Source organism: Protopterus annectens, chromosome 10.part0 (genome assembly GCF_019279795.1).
Source record: "Protopterus annectens isolate FY-2018-M chromosome 10.part0, PAN1.0, whole genome shotgun sequence".
NCBI classification, from domain to species: Eukaryota; Metazoa; Chordata; order Ceratodontiformes; family Protopteridae; genus Protopterus; species Protopterus annectens.
The window spans coordinates 1,782,806,417-1,782,826,482 of NC_056744.1; the positions used below are offsets into that span (position 1 = coordinate 1,782,806,417).

A 20,066-nucleotide genomic window follows, 5' to 3' on the forward strand; every position below is an offset into this window, starting at 1 on the left:
ATCTCGGTGCTCTTTCAATCCCAAATGAAAAACAAAGTATTTGGTAACCATTCATTTAAAAATTGTATTATATTATTTCCTTCTGCTTTTCCAGGCACTCCACAAATTCTTGATATTATTCCTCCTGGATTTGCTTTCCAACTCATCTATTTCCTCTAAGAACAAAGTATTTTGTTTCAGTATAAATTCAGTATGGCTTTCATTCTCAATCAACCGGCTTTCCATATCATTCACAACATCTTCTACAGAAAAAATTTGATCAGAATGTTTCTTAATTACCTCATTAAGCAAGTCCAGTTGTTTCTTACTACTGTCTTGGTTTTTTATCTGTTTTACTTTCCAATTTGTCCATTTTGATGGAAAGATCCTGGATGTTTGTAATGATGGATTGTAACTCTTTCATTAGAAGTTTTTGATTTACTCATGACTGTATCATATTGTAAAAGAACTTCTGACAGGATTAATATTAAAAGAAGCTTGAAAACTTAGTTTTCTACCTGGAGTTTGACAAAGAAAAATAAACAATACTCAGTCACTAGAAATAGTTATATGCTTAGTTTTTTTAAGTATAAATCTATGAATTCCTGTCAGAACTGAAAAAAGTCAGAGCAAACATTTTCAGCCGTTAGCCACATTCACCCGTGACTGTCTCTTTTTCTGAACCATGTGTTGGCTACTATCATGCCATTTGCCAGACAGAATTCTAGAATGGCCTAGACCTCTTTATTCGTGTAGACCTAGGCAGACCTCATATCCTGTTCTGTCTGCCTTGATATTTGTATTCAAGTCACTCATTATCAACACCAATTCATGTTGTCCTGCTTTGTTAGTAGGTCCTGCAACTGCTGTCTGAATGCACTCTTTTCCACACCATTACAACCTTGCTGTGGGGCATAGGCTGAGGATATGAATACTGCCCTATCATTACAGTGGAGTCTGATTGCCATGAGCCTGTCACTAATTGTGATGATATCCCTCACTGCCTTTTGAAGCCTCTCCCTCACCAAAATTCCCACATCATTTCTAGCCTGTCCTCCCCCTGAGTAGTAGACTCTGGAACCTCAGCTATGTGGCTTTGATGCAGTGCCCTTCCATCTTGTTTCCTGGAAAGGCCTTCTCCTTACCAAGTTCCAGCCTTACAGTGAACCCCCATTGAGTGTAGCAATTTTTTGTTCAAGTTTAGCAGATTGGTTGGTTTTACATCCAACTTTCACTAAACACAGCTATCCCAGGTAACCCTAGCTGGGCAGCTGGACACCAGCCAGGCAGTAGCTTATTGACCCAGGGCTTCTGGGCTTTCTGGTAGGCACACACTGGTCAATAGGAGCACATATACTCTTCCCACCATTAGCATGGATTCCTGGTGTAAGTTAGAGTAGGCTGGGTCCTCAACCCACTTATTATCAGCAAATACCTATGCCTATTTGGCAACAGTCAACATGACCAAATCACCTAGAGACATATTTTACAGCACACAGTTTCTGATCTGTGTGTTTCTATCTTGAAAAAGAGTAAAAAGGATTATTCCAGATAAAATCACTTTAGCTAGCAGATCTAGGAGACTCTCTCTCTCTCTCTCTCTCTCTCTCTCTCTCTGATACCCTCCCTATGGGAGGAATAAAGACATATTGTTGGAGTTTCCAGTAGTTTATTCAGTTAAGCAGGTAGATGGACAAGTGTTTTGGTTCTTATACATTACATTAAACAGGTTGATTATTTAAAGGCAGGTTCAGACAATGGTGGGAGGGCCCAAGGAAGCTGATGGAGGAAAAGCTGGGAGATGAAAAAAACAAGGAGCCAATCCCAAGGCTTAGAGGTTAGTCCCTTATCTGAATATTCCTGAAAGACCCATGAGGGTTTACCTGCTCAGCAGCTTGTGGAGCTTATTCTTAGTTAAAACATTTTATTTTTATTTTTAATTTCTAACAAACAAAACATGACCACACACACTGAGCTATAGAGCTATATTTAAGAAAACACTTTCTCCTGAACTTCATCAGGTCCATCTAATAGAGTGGTTTACACTCTGATCATTGAAAATGCCTGCTTTTATGAGACTATCACCAGACTTGTCTGTTTTGTAACACATGTAAAATGAGAGGCTGTGTGTATCAGTAGTGCTCATATTCCTTAAAGCCAAGTATGAAAGCTTTATTACAGAACTTTTTCCAGTCTATTACATGTAATATGAGAGACTGTTCCCACTTTTATGGTGCTCATTACCTCCTGACGTGTGTGTGTGTGTGTGTGTGTGTGTGTGTGTGTGTGTGTGTGTGTGTGTGTGTGTGTGTGTGTGTGTGTGTGTCCGTGATCTCTAGATGTGTAGAAATCTAAAAAGTAACTGGCATGGGTTTGAAAATGTTTTTTTTTACCACATGATGTGCACAAACTTAGCAATTTTCAGTTATTTGAAATGTGTTTTTTTGTTGTTGTTGTTGTTTTCAACTACTGATTTGGGACTTGGGCTTTCCTTTTGGTGCTAAGAGTGAGAAAAGGTGACCAAACTCTAGCCTCCCAGTTTGATTGACATCTGACTCCCATACTGATTACATCAGCCTCTTACATCATCTAACCCCATCCCGGGTCACATGGCACCACCCCCTATCTCAGGTGATTGGTTAACTGCCCTTCCACCTGATCTTTCCCAGTTTTCTGCCCTTTATGTAGCCAAGCACAAAGGTATCTAGTCCTTTTTTCCACTTGTGTTCTTACCACGTCTCTTCTTATTAAGCTGTCCTAGACATTTGGCTTCCACAAATGCCAGCTTACTTTTCTCAGCACCTGCAACTTGACTGTATTATGGATTCTAATACTGCCTACACTTTAGGCAAATGAGAGTCCCAGTCCTCTAAGTAAGTTATTTATTTATTTATTTACATATGGTAACTGGGTAGTGTCCAACTGGGCCATGAAGCCTGTTTTCAGTGGAGACCTGGAGAGAAAAGCCCCACACACAATGGTAATGATTAATACTCATACAAAATAATAGGATCTAAAATGTATACATTAGTTGTATTATGTACACTCAGGTAATCACAGAGCATATTATGTACAGAAATTGTAGATAACTGAGTGTTGGAATGCTATCAGAGACAAGAGAAAAACCAAGAGACATATAATAAACAAATTGACAGAATAACATTACATAGTGACATTAGTCATAACACAATGCATACATGTCAAGATTTTCACCAAATGTCCATATGTTTGCCTCACATTATGGTCTGCGCCTCATAAAATGTGTGGTTTTCTGGCAAATCACTGAGAAATGAAGTCACTAAATAATGACATACATGTGAGTTTCAGACTTCCTATCCTTCAGAAAATGCTTGCTAACATAAATCTTGTTATTCTAACAACTTTTTAAGTTTATAAAAGGAATATTTAAAACTTGTCCCTATTGTTGGGTCTTTGTCGCTCCATTTATTCTAAGCTTTGTCCAGATTTCATGTGATAAGAGACTGAGAGGTATACTTTGCAGTAACTAGGCAAACATATCTACTGCTAAAACTTTCACAATTTCATTTTACTTTTGCTAAAAGATTCAAATCAAAGGTTTAAGTCAAGCATCTGTGCTTATGCATTTTTGGTATATATTAAACATCCAGTTAAGAAATGTTATTGCTTGTACCTCAGGGGATATAATAGGCCTGACTAAAAACCTGCATAAATCAAATTCTCATCCATATATGTTTTCGTGTGGCTCCTGTCTACTGACAGCACACAGTTCTTGCCTAATTTGCTCAGTTCTGGTTCTGTTTGGTGGCTTATCACTTAAATGTTGCTAAATAAATTTCCAGAACAGCCTCCCTGGTTATTTTCGTTATGGGTGGCACTGCCCTGGGTTGGAGGCTATGACAGGCAGCATAATCATCCATTGGATCAGATATACCAGATTTCAGTCAATCCCTTCCTGTGATTCCATACATTTCATTAGTAATTCCTCCATGGCTGTGAGCACTGGTTAACCATATCATGGACACAACAGTTATGCTACAAGGGTTTGCACTCGGCAGCTGAGGCACTGCAAGGAACCATAGTTTGGCAAGTCTTTGGCAAACTCACCTATACTGTATATAAGAATAAGTGCAAGATGACACTGGAGGCAGGACCTACACAAAGGTACAGATTGACTTATTAAACTGCAGTCCAAAGTTTCAGCTGACTTGGCTTTGCAACTTCAATATAAAATAAATAGTTCCTTAGTTTAGGGTTGTGTGCCAGGATTTCTTTTTTTTTTTGGCAACTGTTTTCCTGAAGTAAAAGCCAATACCATCCCATCTATCCCAAGGAACTACCACATTAACAGTATGCCCCTAGGAATTGACCCTGTTGTCCAGGATTTGGGAACTTCTGTGGACAGTGACCTAACTTTTGATCAACATGTGTCCAGTGTTTTAAAAAAGTATTTCTACATTGCACAGCTTATAAACAAAGGGATTGTGTCTACATCTGGGAATGCCATTGTTTCACTTTATTCAGCCCTCATTAGGCCAGTCATTGAATAAGATGCATTGTTTAGCATGTATCTGTCCAGACACATGCAACAACTGGAATGCCCATAGAGATACCTCACTAAAAGGATACAAGGCCTAAGCAACATGTCCTACATGGACTGACTTAAAGCGCTGACTCAAGTCATAAGGGAAAGTTGGACAAGAGGTCACTTGAATTTTGGAGTTAGTTTTGCAGATAATGCTAATATTATGCTGGTTAAGCTGTTCTTTAAAGTCTGTGTAAGCCTGCTGGAGAAGGAGTTAACTTGGGAAGATGGCTGTTCGAAGAATTAATGGGACTTGTTTAGACTACACACTTGTACATTTCAGCTCTTTCTTCCTGGCTAGCCCCTTGTGTGTGTGGCCTGGTGGACACCTACTCTAAAGGAAATATTCTACACTCCCAGCCAATTGCTCTAGCAACTCCATCAAACCTTGCTGCCTCCACAAAGCTTCTCCCTGACTTAATGAAAGTACGTGATACTGCTACCAGACCTTGAACTATTAGTTTGTTTGCCCTGATAGGTGCTTTGTCTGCTCTCTGCCAGGAAAGCCAGCAGCCTAACCCCCTTTGTCTTCTATCCTCTTCTTTCCCCTCTGTGAGTTCCACAGGCTTGCTCCCTTCCCCCTTCATTCTAACCCAGACCTGGTTCCCCCTGGTGTAACAAAGGCAATTTCTGCTTTTGTCCACTAGATGGTACCCTCCCCCCACTAATACCTAGTGCTACTCACTCACTCCAGCTTTTTCTGTATACCCCTACTTTTCTCTCACTCTCTGCTACATTCTAACACTTCATACTATTACCTTCCTTTTTTCCTCATACCACTTTCACACTCCTGCCCATTCCACGCCACTAATTCAAACTCCCCTCTACCTTCCTTCTGTTTCAACACCTCACTGATAGGTTTCTGATCCTCTTCTGTGTGCATTGGTTCTTCCCCGCTCCGTTTGGCCCTCGGGGTTCCTCCCCTCCCCCAAATCTCACCCGCCCCCAGCATCCCTAGCTTTATCCATATAATAGCCACTCCCCTTCATATCATAAACCTATCACAATCCAAATCCCTGGAAACACCCATTTCTTTTCCCGCTTTTTCTAACTCACTCATCTGAGTGAATAAAAAGTTTTATTTTCTAATCACCATGAATATGGGAAAAATAGCAATCCTGTGCTTTTTACTATCTCTGTTAGCTAGCTTATACCATATTAGTAAATATGAAGACCAACCATATATAGGTTACCACTTCCCCAGAAAACAAACAACAGCATTAGGGTCTCAAATTGCTCTTAAACTCCACTACCAACAATCCGACCTTTTTAAAGCCAATATCATCCACTACCATCGAAGCAAAGTTAACCTCAACTATCATAAAAACAAGCAATCCCAGAAACTAGTACATAAATTCAAAAAACTCCTAGAATACATCAGTAAAAATATCTCAAGGGCTGGAGATATCCACCCCAATCCTGGCCCTACATCAACAAGCAACCCTGACTGTCCTATGAATCTCCCTAAGACATCCCACTTGCTACAAATTTTCCATCTAAATATTAGAAGTGTCAACAACAAAGTGCATAATTTACATGCACTCCTAGATACCTACCAGATATAATGTGTCTAACTGAAACATGGCTAAAACCAGACATCAAAGACAATGAACTCATCCCACCTGGATATAATATATACAGGAATGATAGAAACAAAAAAAAAGGTGGCGGAGTCGCTGCACTCTTTAAAACTAACCTTAACGTTACCATTAATCCTACCCAACCACCGCAATTCTCTAATACTGAAATACTCGCCTTAAAGATTCACTTGAACAAAGAAAAAAGTATTAACCTAATTGTTTTATATATCCCCCCCGGGAACAATGTCTGTACATTGGAGAATATACTAAACTGGCTAATGAATAACTACCCACAAGAAACTATAATTATGAGTGATGTTAACATTGATTGGTACCTATGCTCTAATGATAATAACCCCACTAACATCAACCTTCATGGTTACTCACAAACTATTACTACATCCACCAGAATGGGAAACTCTAATCAAAAAGAAAGCATTCTTGACTGGATCCTTATAAACAGTCACCCTCACACATATCGTCCGAACCCTGCCTAATGAAATTAGTGACCACCTTATCACATATATTACTAAAAATAAACCAGACCACTCCACTGTCCCAGTCTTTAGATCTATAAGAAACAAAAAAAACTTTGACCTCATAAAATTTAAAAATGAACTGCAATCTTGTAACTGGACACCACTCATATATCTCCCCCTAGATGAAGCAGTAGAACATTTCAATACCACCTTTCTATCCATACTAGATACCCATGCCCCCAAAAGACTCATCAAAACTAAAACAAAGATTGCCCCTTGGCTCTCAACTGAATCTAAACTTAAAATAAAACTCAGAAATAAAGCTTGGAATACCTGGCGTATAACCAAAACAATCCTAGACCGTACGAAATTCCAACAACTAAGAAATGCAACGAAAAAAGCCATAGTAGCTGACAAAAAAAACTTTTATTGTTTGTTACAGAATAAGCACCAAAATAACCCTCAGAAATTATGGGCAGGCTTGAATAACCTTCTCCACCCAGGTAAATCATCCACTCCAACTCCTGAAACAGCAATGGATAAAGACCCCATAGAAATAGCCAATACCTTCAATATGTTCTTTACAAACATTATCAAAACCTTAGCCAACCAACTATCCTCTTGTAGCCAACCAATCATGGAAACACTACCACAACCTTTAAAGACCTTCTTCCTAAAAAGTGTCCCTACATCTTCAATAAGAGCCCTTTTACAGAAACTTAAGCCATCTACCCCCTCTGCAGACCTACTCCCAGCAGAATACCTTCAAAAAGCTGCAGATGTTATAGCCTATCCAGTTTCTATCCTCATTAATCGAACTTTCTCGGAGTCAATAGTACCAACTTTATGGAAAATATCCCATGTAATACCACTCCATAAAGGAGGGACATCCACTGAATTATCTAACTATAGGCCCATAGCGTTAATGTCCCCATTAGCCAAAATTATGGAAAGATGTATGCACAAACAGCTACTCCACTATCTTATCCATAACAACCTACTAGCCAACTCCCAGCATGGTTTCAGACCCAAACACAGTACCACAACTGCCCTTCTCTCCTTCACTGACACAATAAACCATAACCGTAATGACAAGAAAGTGTCCTCTGCCTTATTTCTAGACCTATCAAAAGCATTTGATATGGTCAACCATCAACTACTCATGGAAACCTTAAAAAACCTCTACCTGGATAACTTGACACTAGACTGGTTTAAAGCCTACCTCTCAGACAGGAAACAAGCAGTATTGTGGCAGAATACTCTCTCCATTTTAATACCAAATACCATTGGGGTCCCTCAAGGGTCCATTTTGGGGCCACTTCTTTTCTCGGTCTTCATTAATGACCTCCATACAGTCATTCCCGAGGCCACCTGTATTCAATATGCGGACGACTCAACACCGGTTTGTTCGGATACATCTCCAGACAGACTATTAACTAAAACCCAAAATTGCTTCACCAAAGTCGAAAACTGGCTATTAGGACGACAGTTAATCCTAAATCCTAAAAAAACTAAATTATTGATCTTTCAACCAACTCACAAAAATCACCTTATTGATGTCTCCATAACATCCAAAAATGGTACTATCATTTCCCCAGACCCCCACGAAATTGCTTGGAGTTACTATTGATAATAAACTGAAATTCGACATACATATCAACCTGTCCATCAAAACAGTAAACAAAAAATTAGGATCGCTCTATAGAATTAAAAACTTCCTAACACCAAGTACTAAAATCACCATTGCCTGAACACATTTGCTCTCCACCCTTCTTTATTCATCTGCAATTTTCACCAATCTTAACAAAACCATACTTGATAAACTATCCAGCTCATATAATCATATAGCTAGATTTGTAGCAGGAACTCCATACAGGACCCATCACTGCACCAACCTCAAAAACCTAACATGGATTGAACTCCCCAACCTTGTTAGAATTACCCAACTCACTGAGGTATATAAAATTCTCAAAAACCCCGACAATTGTCCTTCACTTCAGAACCTAGTCCTTCTATACTCTAATCTTAACAGTCTACGTTCTGCAAACAGACCACTCATAAAGATGGTCAAAGCTTACAATATTGGAGGAGATGCACTCTTTCCAAACGCCATTGGAAAAGTCTGGAACTCTCTTCCCACCAGTATTCTTTCCTCTACCTCTCTACCCCATTTCAAGAAACAACTGTTTCACCACTATCAGAAGCACTGGCTTTGCCAATGCTCATCTCCTGACTGACATTTCCTAGTCTCTATTATCTACTTGAATTGTTCATTGTCTTCATTTTTTTATTTCCTTATATGCATTGTTAACAAATGAATTCTGCAACCTGATTGTTTGTTTGACTTTTGACTGTTTTTCTCTCTCTGTAATATTATAATTTTGGAAATGTCTGTATTTTGTATAATGATGGAGCTTTTCTCCCCGGGCCTCCACTGAAAAAGGACATTGTATCCAGTTGGATTTTTCCCGGTTAACAAATGTAAAATAAAATAAAATAAATAAATAAATAAATATTCAGTATTCTACAAACCTCTGACAGGTGATTTGTGTCTGATGTGCAAGGCATCCTCTGATCCAGTACTGATGGATTTACTGCACATCAGCAAATGAAATGTCATCAGAAATACTTGGTCTAGGGATGAAAATCTCTTCTGCAACATCAAAAAAATGGTTTGTAGGATCAAGTATATCTCGGAGATGATACAGGTGCTCTGGAACAGACTCTCTGTCCACATAAAACAAAGTTCATCCCATCTGTATTCAAGCACAACTTGGGTCTATGGATGGGAAACAGAAAATTTACCCCAAGCCTGCTCCCTGTACTAATAATGGACAGATGCATCTCCTAAATGTTTTATCCCCTGCATGGGTCCCCTCAAATTATCTATGGTATGATCCTGGTTATTCTCGTTAGGGGTAATATATAATTATTGGATGGGTAAGGCCGATCTCTACCCAAATGGGATAGGTTAATTCAAGCACAAAAATTGAAATTGGCTAGTCTTAAAATAGTCCACAGAGGCAGTTAGCCTAGTGTCTAGTGCTTACCCATGAACCTTAATTACTTCTCAGCCCATATGTTGAGTTCACATATCTAATTACTCTGCCCCAGAAAGTTGTAAAGTTTGTACGAAAGTGTACTCACTCCTCAGACTTGTGAAATCTGTGCAAAAAACTACCATATTCCTCAACAGTGCAAAATCTTTTGGGCTTCTTTGGCACAAGTATCTATAAATCAAGTTCATAGGTTCATAGCTTCATAGGTTGGTACTAGGCTATCAGCCCTAGGGCCTGTACAAGCCTAGCCATAACAATTCCCTGGCTATTTCTTCCCACACTATTTACTTCCCTGGACCCCTGTCTAGCAGGTTTATTTATTTATTTTTATTTGTTTACTGTTACAGTAAACTGATCCAAGTAAATGTATTTCAGTCACTTTCCAGACCGCACAGATTCAAAAAGAATTAGGCAGCATAAGAAATACTCAGTAGAACTTGAGAAAATTTATATATAAAAACAAATGAAAGTTGTACAAAAATATTATTATTTGTATTCATTTCCATGAAAAACTCCAAAGAAAAATCCAAACTCCAAAAAAAAAATCCAAAAGAAGCTCTTGGACAGTATTATGATGGAAATCACTTGCATTAACAACCAGTGGTGCACTAAGTTCTTATCACCTCTGATTATCTAATTTTATTAAGAGACAAACACTTAGAATACCATTTCAGCATTTTGGTCGTAGGGTTTAATGCATGTCAATAGGAAATATTTTCCGAGAAAAACTTGAAAAATAACATGTCTTCATCCTTAGAATCATGTCAAGGCTAGTGAGGCTAGGGTGGGCAAGATAAAGCTTTATCTGTTTTTTTTTTATTTCAGCCAGATAAAGAAAGAAAGAGTTAGGATTTTTTGCCTTTCCTTCAAGATTCTCAAATAGAAATGTTATGGGTCATCAAAGTCAACAAAGGCTGCTACATCGGCTTAAATTACTCATGTACATCTTTACCATAATCAAATGCAAAATGCAAAGGGAACTGACATCAAATGAATGGACACCCACTCACCCCTACTAGTATTTATGTAAGAGAATCCAATACCTGTAAGTAGGGTTGGGAGTTGGCATAATGGTTGAGGTGCTTAACTCACCAGACACAATGGACAAGGTTTGATTCTTGCATTTGAGAAAAATTGGCTAGGTTTAAAATGTCACACAAAGTCAGCTAACCTAGTACTTACCTATAAACCTATGAGGCATCTGTCTCCCACCTTAGATGTGTGTAATATGACAGTAGGACAATCATTTAAAAGAGTAAAATCCATCTAGAATTCAGTGGCTTGCACAGAGGCAGAAAAAGGATGCGTTCTAGTTTAAACAGGATGTCTGATAATACACTGAGTTTTCAATCATTAGCTTGGAGGTCAAGAAATGATATGTCCCATTTTGGACATCAGTTCCTTGACTGCCAGGGAGAAAGGTTGTCTTTTAAATATAGTAAATCCTTTTTCTACCATTTTCACAACTGAAGAACCCTACTGAGTCACCACTTGTCCTCCAGAAAGCAATATTTTAAAATTGGGTGTGATGGGGACATCGGAGACATGAAGCAGATTCTCTTTTGTAGAATGAGGCAACAGCCTGTCCAGCAGCTACTGGAGGAAAATCTGCCTTTCTCAGCCTCTCACCTCAGGTGCTGTGCATTGGTCACCAACACCTGCTCCTGTAAGAGATGCTGTGCCTTGGTCACCAACACCAGCTTCTATAAGAGGTGCTCTGCCTTGGTCACCAACACCTGCTCCTCTACAGGGTGCTGTGCCTCGGTCACCAACACCTGCTCCTGTAAGAAGTGCTGTGCCTTGGTCACCAATACCTGCTCCAGTAAGAGATGCTGTGCCTTGGTCACCAACACCAGCTTCTATAAGAGGTGCTCTGCCTTGGTCATCAACACCTGCTCCTCTACAGGGTGCTGTGCCTTGGTCACCAACACCTGCTCCTGTAAGAAGTGCTGTGCCTTGGTCACCAATACCTGCTCCTGTAAGAGGTGCTGTGCCTTGGTCCCCAACACCTGCTCCAGTAAGAGATGCTGTGCCCTGGTCACCAAAACCTGCTCCTATAAGAGGTGCTATGCCTTGGTTACCAACACCTACTCCAATAAGAGGTGCTGTGCCCAAGTCACCAACACCTGCTCCTGTAAGAGGTGATGTGCCCTGGACACCAACACCTGCTCCTGTAAGAGGTGCTGTGCCTTGGTCACCAACACCTGCTCCAATAAGAGGTGCTGCGCCCTGGTCACCAACACCTGCTCCTATACAAGGTGCTGTGCCTTGGTCAACAACACCTGCATCTATAAGAGGTGCTGTGCCTTGGTCACCAAAATCTGCTCCTATAAAAGGTGCTATGGCTTGGTCACCAACACCTGCTCCTATAAGAGGTGCTGTGCCTTGGTCACCAACACCTGCTCCTATAAGAGGTGCTGTGCCTTGGTCACCAACACATGCTCCTATAAGAGGTGCTGTGCCTTGGTCACCAACACCTACTCCTATAAGAGGTGCTGTGCCTTGGTCACCAGCATCTGCTCCTGTAAGATGTGCTGTGCCTTGGTCACCAACACTGCTCCTATAAGAGGTGCTGTACCTTGGTCACCAACATCTGCTCCTATAAGAGGTGCTGTGCCCTGGTCACCAATACCTGCTCCTATAAGAAGGGCTGTGCCTTGGTCACCAACACTTGTTCCTATAAGAGGTGCTGTGCCTTGGTCACCAACACCTGCTCCAGTGAGAGATGCTGTGCCCTGGTCACCAAGACTTGCTCCTATAAGGTATTGAAGTAGTTCTCCTTCTTAGCTTTATGCTCCCAATGCTCTCCACATTTCTTTTTTGTTTAGAAGCTTTAGAAAATGTAAGAGATAACCATTTTTGTTAAAGATGGAACAATGCTCACAGTAATGGGTATTTAATTACAATATACTTTGGGGGATCTCATACTTGCAAAAGCAGTTAATAAGTTTCTCTGCAGGTATCATGAGACCACACGCATGCAGGTAAAGGACATAAATATTTAGTACCACTCAAATCTAGGCAAATCCAGCCTCTCTACAAATAATAATGCTGCTTTCAGGGTTGATTCTCCAGCCACTGCTGCTTATTACATAATAATAACACCAGGAGACAAACTCAGCTCAGTATTAGAACACACACCTTTGCTATAATGAAACATAACCAAACACAAGGCTTGCCGAGAAAATCCAAATGAAGGTCTGAAATCCGAATATTGCACTTTATTCAAAGCGAAAACACAAACAGTAAAAGTCACAGTCTCCAGAAGCTTAACGCCACAAAATTACATGCGTTTTTGACCCCTGTAACCAAGGTCTTCATCAGAAATTCTTGGAGCACTGGCATCAGGGTCAGTATCCCCCTGCAAAAAGTCCTGCAGGCGCCCATGCTGGGGTGCTCTAATCCTTAAAAATCAGTAGTCTTCTGTGTAGGTAAATCCAAAGTAATAGCAGTCTTCTTTTGTGTGGAGAAATGCAATATTCGGATTTCAGACCTTCATTTGGATTTTCTCGGCAAGCCTTGTGTTTGGTTTTGGTTCTTGTGAGCTTGCACATCCATCATTTTTTGGTTTTGGTTATAATGAAACATAACCATGAGAAGAAAAATTTGTTTCAACTTAATTATGTAAGTTCTTCATGAAAACTAAATAATAAAACATCTGGCACTGATATTAATAAAATCCTGCAGGAGTTGCTTTTTTTTACTCACTATAAAAGGCACGATCAGTCTCTAATCTGAAAAGATATGAAAGTTTATATAACATCAAAGAGTTTCTTGCATCACCTCAGCATTTTTGTAAGGGTTCAGAAAACTATGGTTAATGTCTTCAAAGCTCTTATGACATTCCTCAGGTTTTAAGACTTGCCCACCAAGGTTTAAATCATTGTTTTATCTCTTGTTGCTGAATTTTTCTGTATATAATTTCATAAACTCTTCTCCATGCATGCAGATGACTTGAAAACAGGAAGATTAATTGTGTCTGTTATGGACTGGGCATTGATCATTTGAGTAAAGAAGTATAATTTCATAATAAATACATCAAAAACTAGCATATGAGCTTTGGTAGAAATAAACTGAAGGGTGAATATTTCATTTAATACACCATGAATTCATTTAAGGACCTGGGTACATTGATAAATCAAGCTTTGAGGGTTTTTTCCTGATCATATCAGACAATTGACTTATGATAGTTATAAAACTAAAGGCTGAATACAAAGTTTATAAACTCAAAGAAATCGGAAATAATGAAATCTTTGTTTCTGTGTTACATTATATCTACACTAGAGTATGGACTAATCAGATGGAAACGTTATCAGAAAGCTAGCATGCATACGTTGGTAGCTGTGATATTGACAACATATCCGTAAGGGGTGACCCAGTAATCAGGGACTTGGGGACACAAAGAGACAGTAATCTGGCCATGGTCTGTATGTGTCCGCAGCAGTAAGAAAATCATTCAATGTTGTGCAACTTATAAACCAATGTCTGGCATCTAGATCCAAGGAGGTCATTGTTCCACTATATTTGGCATTCATTAGGCCTATCATTGTATGCAATGCCACCTTTAATATGTACCTAACCAGACACATCCAGCTATTGGAATGCACACACCTATGAGTCCATGAAAGAGTGTAGCAGAAATATATCAAAGGCATTCATGGATGTGAAAGTTTAAGTTACAAAAGATTAAAATTTCTGAACTTAAAATGTGTCTCATACAGAAATATAAGAGAAAACTTTCTTCAAGTATATAGGTCATTTAGAGGCAACTACCTCTGGGTATATTTGGGGTTATCAAAGACCAATTACGAAGCATCAGACAACCTGTGTACAAGATTATATAAGAATGAGAGATATAATAATTGGTTCTCTGAGAGAGTAACTGATGTCAGGAATAAGTTACCAGATTATATTAAAGCATGCACTATTTCATGTTTTTATAACAACTTGGAAACTTATTATGGGAATGACTGTTTTGGTATATTGGCAGGCTAGAACGGCATTAGTGACCATGACTGAAATATTTGTTTGTTTGTATGTAGAAGGTTGAACTTCTTCCTTGTTGTATGGTCATCTGGTATAATTCAAGCAATCCCTACTCTGTTTTGCTTAAAATCTCTAATTATTAGTAATATTCATATGCTGCAGATAATGTTGTACCTTAAATTGTTGTAATTATGTTCACAGTTTTTTGGACTGAGAGATAAAATTTGTTCTGTTGGTCTGACAGAACAATGCAGAGAAAGTTTCTGATCAAGCATAAATCACCTGCAACCTTTCTTTACAGATAAATATATGGATAGTTAAAGAAAAGATGTTTTCTAAATAAAACATTTTTTTTTAGATTGGATCCTATTTTGGGGCAGAACTCTGTACTATTAACCCAGGAATAAGTTCCCAGAAAAAAGTCCTCCTCATTGGAGCTCCTCTTCATTACAGCTCAAAATCTGGAGGCCAAGTCTACATCTGCCGTCTGGAGGTGAGTAGCAAAAGCAGGCTTATGAGTTGTTAACATACTGCTTGCTGTGGTACAAGGTTTGATTCCCTCAGCCCCCCATTCATATAATTGTGTGAACCTGAGTAAGTTATTTAACTAAACAGTGCCCCAAGGTGGAGTTTGAAAAAGGTCTATGTGGATCAATGCTTTACCCTGGTTAACAAACAAAAAAGGTCTTCTTTCAACAATCTTCACTATGACTATTGGATTCCGACGCAGCAGTGCTTCAGTGGATGCAACTGTTATTTTTAGGCAGGAGAGCACATTGTTCGTAACACCCTAAAATCGGCCCCTTCACAAGCAACTGCAGATTTCCACAAGGATAAATGCACAAAGTCCTATACCCAGTCATGAGAGAAGGGAACATACCACACCAAATCATCCCGACCATCACAGCTTCCCATTCTGTCTGAAGGAATAGACATTTTTGCAACATGACGTGCTCAGATTTCAGCACATGTACTGTACCTTAGACTCCATACCCTGAATGGTATACAAGCTTAAAAGCATCTCATCCACTGCAAAACTCAAGGTTTTTTTCTTTATTTATATTTTACCAAAGCCCACATGCATACCAGGTGATTATGCTGACATTGTAAATACCCATTCCAGTCAAATTTTTCACTGCTTCCCCTGTGAATAAAGTAAAAGTACTGACGTTAGCAAATGGTCAGCCTACAAGGGTCTTAACTTTAAAAAAAGATGTTATTCTAGTCTGTATCATTGTTGTTTCCTGGACCCTGCCCATGCCTGTCAGTACCAGCACCAGAACCGCACTTAGTACCTTTATCTGTTGGACAATTTTCTCCCATAAAGTTTTTTTAGATGGTCAACATAGGACATCTGCTTTAGGTCTGTGATTCTTTTAGTGAGGTATTTCTGTGGCCTTTCCAGTTGTTGCAGACGTCTTGTGAGGTACATACCAAATGGGGCATTGTACTCTATAATGGGTCTAATGAGGGATGAGTACAGTGGGACAATGACCTCCTTTTTTTCTAGATTAAAAGCCCTTAGTGATGAGGTGTGCCACATAGAAGGATTTCCTGACTGTTATGGTTGATGTAGTTATTGAAGGTGAGACCACTGTCCACCTGTGTCCCTAAGTCCCGTACCACTCATTCAGTGTTTAATGTACTGCCACTTATGTGGTAATTCATGGGTACATGTTTTTTCCCAAAGGCGATAACTATACATTTCTTGGCATTGAGCTTGAGCCCATGGCTCTAGCACCAAGCATCTGTTTCTATAAGGCCCTTTTGTAGAATATCCACATAATTTGGGGATTCAATAATGGCTCCCAGTTTGCAGTCATCTGCGAACTTTGTTAGCCAGAGTCCTTAGTGCTGGCCTGTACTTCAGAGAAGTAGATGCCAAACAAGAACAGTCCCAGGATTGAACCCTGAGGTACTCCACTTGTCTGGAGCTGGATTTTGAGTCAGCTACTTTTGCAGTGTGGGTTTTGTCAGTAAGCCAGTTGGCAACCCATCGAGAGACATTGGGATTAATGCCCAGCTTAGTAAGTTTATCTATGATTCCAGAGTGGGGGATGGTGTTGAAGGCCTTGGTGAGGTCCAGATAGGCTGTGTGGACTGCCTTACCCTTGTCCATGGCTCTGGAGACTGATTTGAAGAAATCAGTCATGTTGAGGAGACAAGATTGGCCCTTTACAGACCCAAACTTGGTGGAATGCAGTGTTTGAAGGTTGCCAGTGTCTTTGTTTATAAGTTCCATGATAATGTGTTTCATGGCTTTGCAGATCAGGCTTGTCAGACTGATGGGACAATAGTTCTTGGGATCCAAGGTGGATCCCCCCTTGTGGAATGGGATAACTGTAGCTGTATGCCACTCATTGAACACGTAGCCTGAGGTGATGCTATGATCAAATATGACACTTAGGTGAGGTGCTAGTTCATTTTGTAGTTCATGTAGTACACAGCCCGGGATGTCATCTGGTCCCATGGATGCTGTAGTCTTAGCTTTGGAGAGTGCATTTTTTACTTATGTGGCCACGATTACCAGAATTTGGCAATCTTTTGGTATTGAGATGGGCCCTTTAGGGGGTGAGAGGCGGTAATGTTGTTACTGAATTGATCTGCCATGATATTTGCAACATCCTTGGGATCAGTATATTTAATGCCATTCTGTTGTAGCTCAGAGCAGATCTGAGCATTGTAGATTTTTGACATAACTATAGAATGCCTTGTGGTTGTACTTGCAACCTTTGGCAATGTTATTTTCGTAACTAGCTTTGGAGGATTTTATTAGGGCTCTCAGCTTCTTACTGAGGCTGGTAAGGGAGTTTTTTGCATCCTGGGATTTTCCTCTTTTCTGCAACAGTTTCTTCCTTCTGTTGTATAGTTTGTTTATGGTAGCAGACCACCAGATTGACTTCCTTTTTTTGGAGGAAAGCATCTTGGTTCTATTTGAAATGGCACGATTCATAGATGAGTGGATGTGCTCGTACAGTGCCTTAGAGTAAGATTCAGCAGTTGAACTTTCAGTTCCCATCTGCATGTGTGTTATGAAGTTTGTCACTTCTGACTTGAGTAGCATGAACTTAGCTTTGGAGAAGTTTTTTATGGAGGTTAGGGTGGGATGTGTCAAGGGTGATTAGCTTATGGTCAGACCTAACCAATGGGGTGGGTGACCACTGGTGTGGAGCATTGATCTCCCATGTTCGTAATGACCAGGTCTAGGATATTTGAGCCCCTGGTGGGACTATGGATTCGTTGATCCAGGGTGTTGGAATTTATGAATTCCAAGAACTATTAGGCAAAGGTGATGGTACCCGAGTAGTTTTCCCAATTAATGTCAGGGAAGTTGAAGTCACCCAGTATTAGGGTGTTTGGTTGCATCTTAATATTTTCCAGTATGTTTAGAAAGGTGTAGTGAGAATCTTGGGGCATGGTGGTGGATCTGTAGCAAGCTACAATTTGGATTGCAGTCTTACCTAGTGTTAGTTGCACCTGTAGAATTTCAGATGCATTGTGTTGGGCAACTAGCCTGGAGGTGTGAATATCCTTGCTGAATATGGACACTCCTCCGCCTTTGGTGTTTCGCTCCTGGTTTGCTGGCCAAAAAGTGTGGTAAGAGTTGTAGCCTGGTATTGCAGGGATGCTGTCTTGACCTTTGACCAGGTCTCAGTTACTGCACAGATATCGATGTTCTCTATTTTTAGGAGTGCCTTGAGAGAGTGCATTTACAAGGAAAATGAGTATTTCTCATTCACAGTCAGAGTTCCACTTTACAGCAGTATACACTCACATTTTTTATTTATTATTTGTTCACATCACTTCATATGCATTCTCAAAATGCTCTCTCTTAGTGTAAAATGACTGCTATCCTGCTGCACACTCATGTATTAGGCAGCATGTTACTGTGGTTTCCTTACGAGCGGTCACCAATCTTTTTTCAGCTATCAAACATTAAATATTAAAAATGTTGAGCCATAAAAAACTAAAAAAGTGTGTTACTGGCTCACACAATACAATCCTTTGCAAGAAAACTCACAACAACATTAAAGTGGCTTACTTCATCCACTCGACCACCAGCACTGTGAACACCCACAGGTAGGCGTGTTACTCTTCCGCTGTTGAAAACTGAGATCCCTGCTGCAGCTTATGTTAAATGTTGCAATATAGATAGATAGATCCACTCCCTCCACCAATAAAAAAAAAACACAAAGGTGCAACCGATTTTGCAATGGCACAGAAAGGTGTCCTTAAGTCTGTGTGTCTTATGGTGCATAATATCTTTTAATAGATTACATGCAGATTGAAATTGGGCCTAGTGTTTAGAAAGGTTAGCTTAGTAGCACTACTAGCAGTGCCCTCTTGTGATCTAGTAGCAGCTAAGTAGTGTTTCAGAGACAATCAAGAACCACCTGGTGCAAAAGTTCATCAGTGGCTTATTTGCACGTCTTCAAATCGGACATCTAGCACTATCGGCCTAATCAGCATAATATGCAAGGCCAGAGACATATCATATTTGTCCTCTTTAACTATAAATTAAAACGTCTTATACAACCCACAACAGTTTGATTTTTATCAAGGTCAGATCATGTCTACTCGGTTTGGAAAACTTCTTTGATAAGGCTACACAGGCAGTTGACAGTGTCCACTCAATCCAAACAGCATATGTACACCTGGCCAATACCTTTAAAATGGTAATACATGCTTGGCATTGTAAATAAGCTAAAGGAATTAAATGTTGACCCTTGCATAACAAGATGGACTGCAAACTATCTGAAGGATAGGACTCATACAATTAAGGTGGCAGGTGCTATTTCAAAAAGTAAGAACATTACCAGTGGATTACGACGGGGTTCATTACTAGGACCCTCCTTTTTGGTAAGTATTTTTCTGACCTCTGTAAGAGAAACCCTGACCTATGGCTAAATAAATTTGCTGATGAAAGCAAACTGGCTGTCCTCATCCATTCCCCCATCGATACAGTGGTGCTTCAACAAGAACTGCTCATTATAAACCAGTGATGTACAAAGAAAGGGCTCATCCTAAATGCAAAAAAAGTGCAGGACTGTAGTCTGAGGTCCTGTCACCTGGGTCTTAATTTATCTTTCCTTTGTCCATCTTGCAACAATAAGAGTAAAACTTCTATCTAACACAAATGAGTTCCAAAATTACCTCATCTGGATTCTATTGTGTCTCTGTACTCTCTCCTAATTAGACCATTTATTGAGTATCATGCCCCCTTTGGCATACACATAGCCAAACATATTATGCAGCTAGAAAGACCCCAAAAGTTTATGATGAAAATGATTACTGATCTAAAAAGCATTCACTACAAAGACAGATCAGTAGTCCTATCCCTGTGCTCTGCCTGTTATACAGTCCTGCATGGAGCTCCATGCCTCACATTTCATGACATCAGTGACCCCAGCCTAATGGA

At 39.8% G+C, this 20,066-nt stretch overlaps 1 protein-coding gene across 1 annotated transcript in view; it reads left to right on the plus strand.

The window, feature by feature from the left end:
• LOC122814496 (integrin alpha-M-like) overlaps positions 1-20,066 on the plus strand; it is a 935,681-nt gene that overhangs the window by 527,623 nt on the left and 387,992 nt on the right. Inside the window, exon 14 of the mRNA XM_044087070.1 lies at positions 15,006-15,140. Coding sequence (XP_043943005.1) covers positions 15,006-15,140 — 135 coding nt within the window. The remainder of the gene's footprint in view (positions 1-15,005; positions 15,141-20,066) is intronic.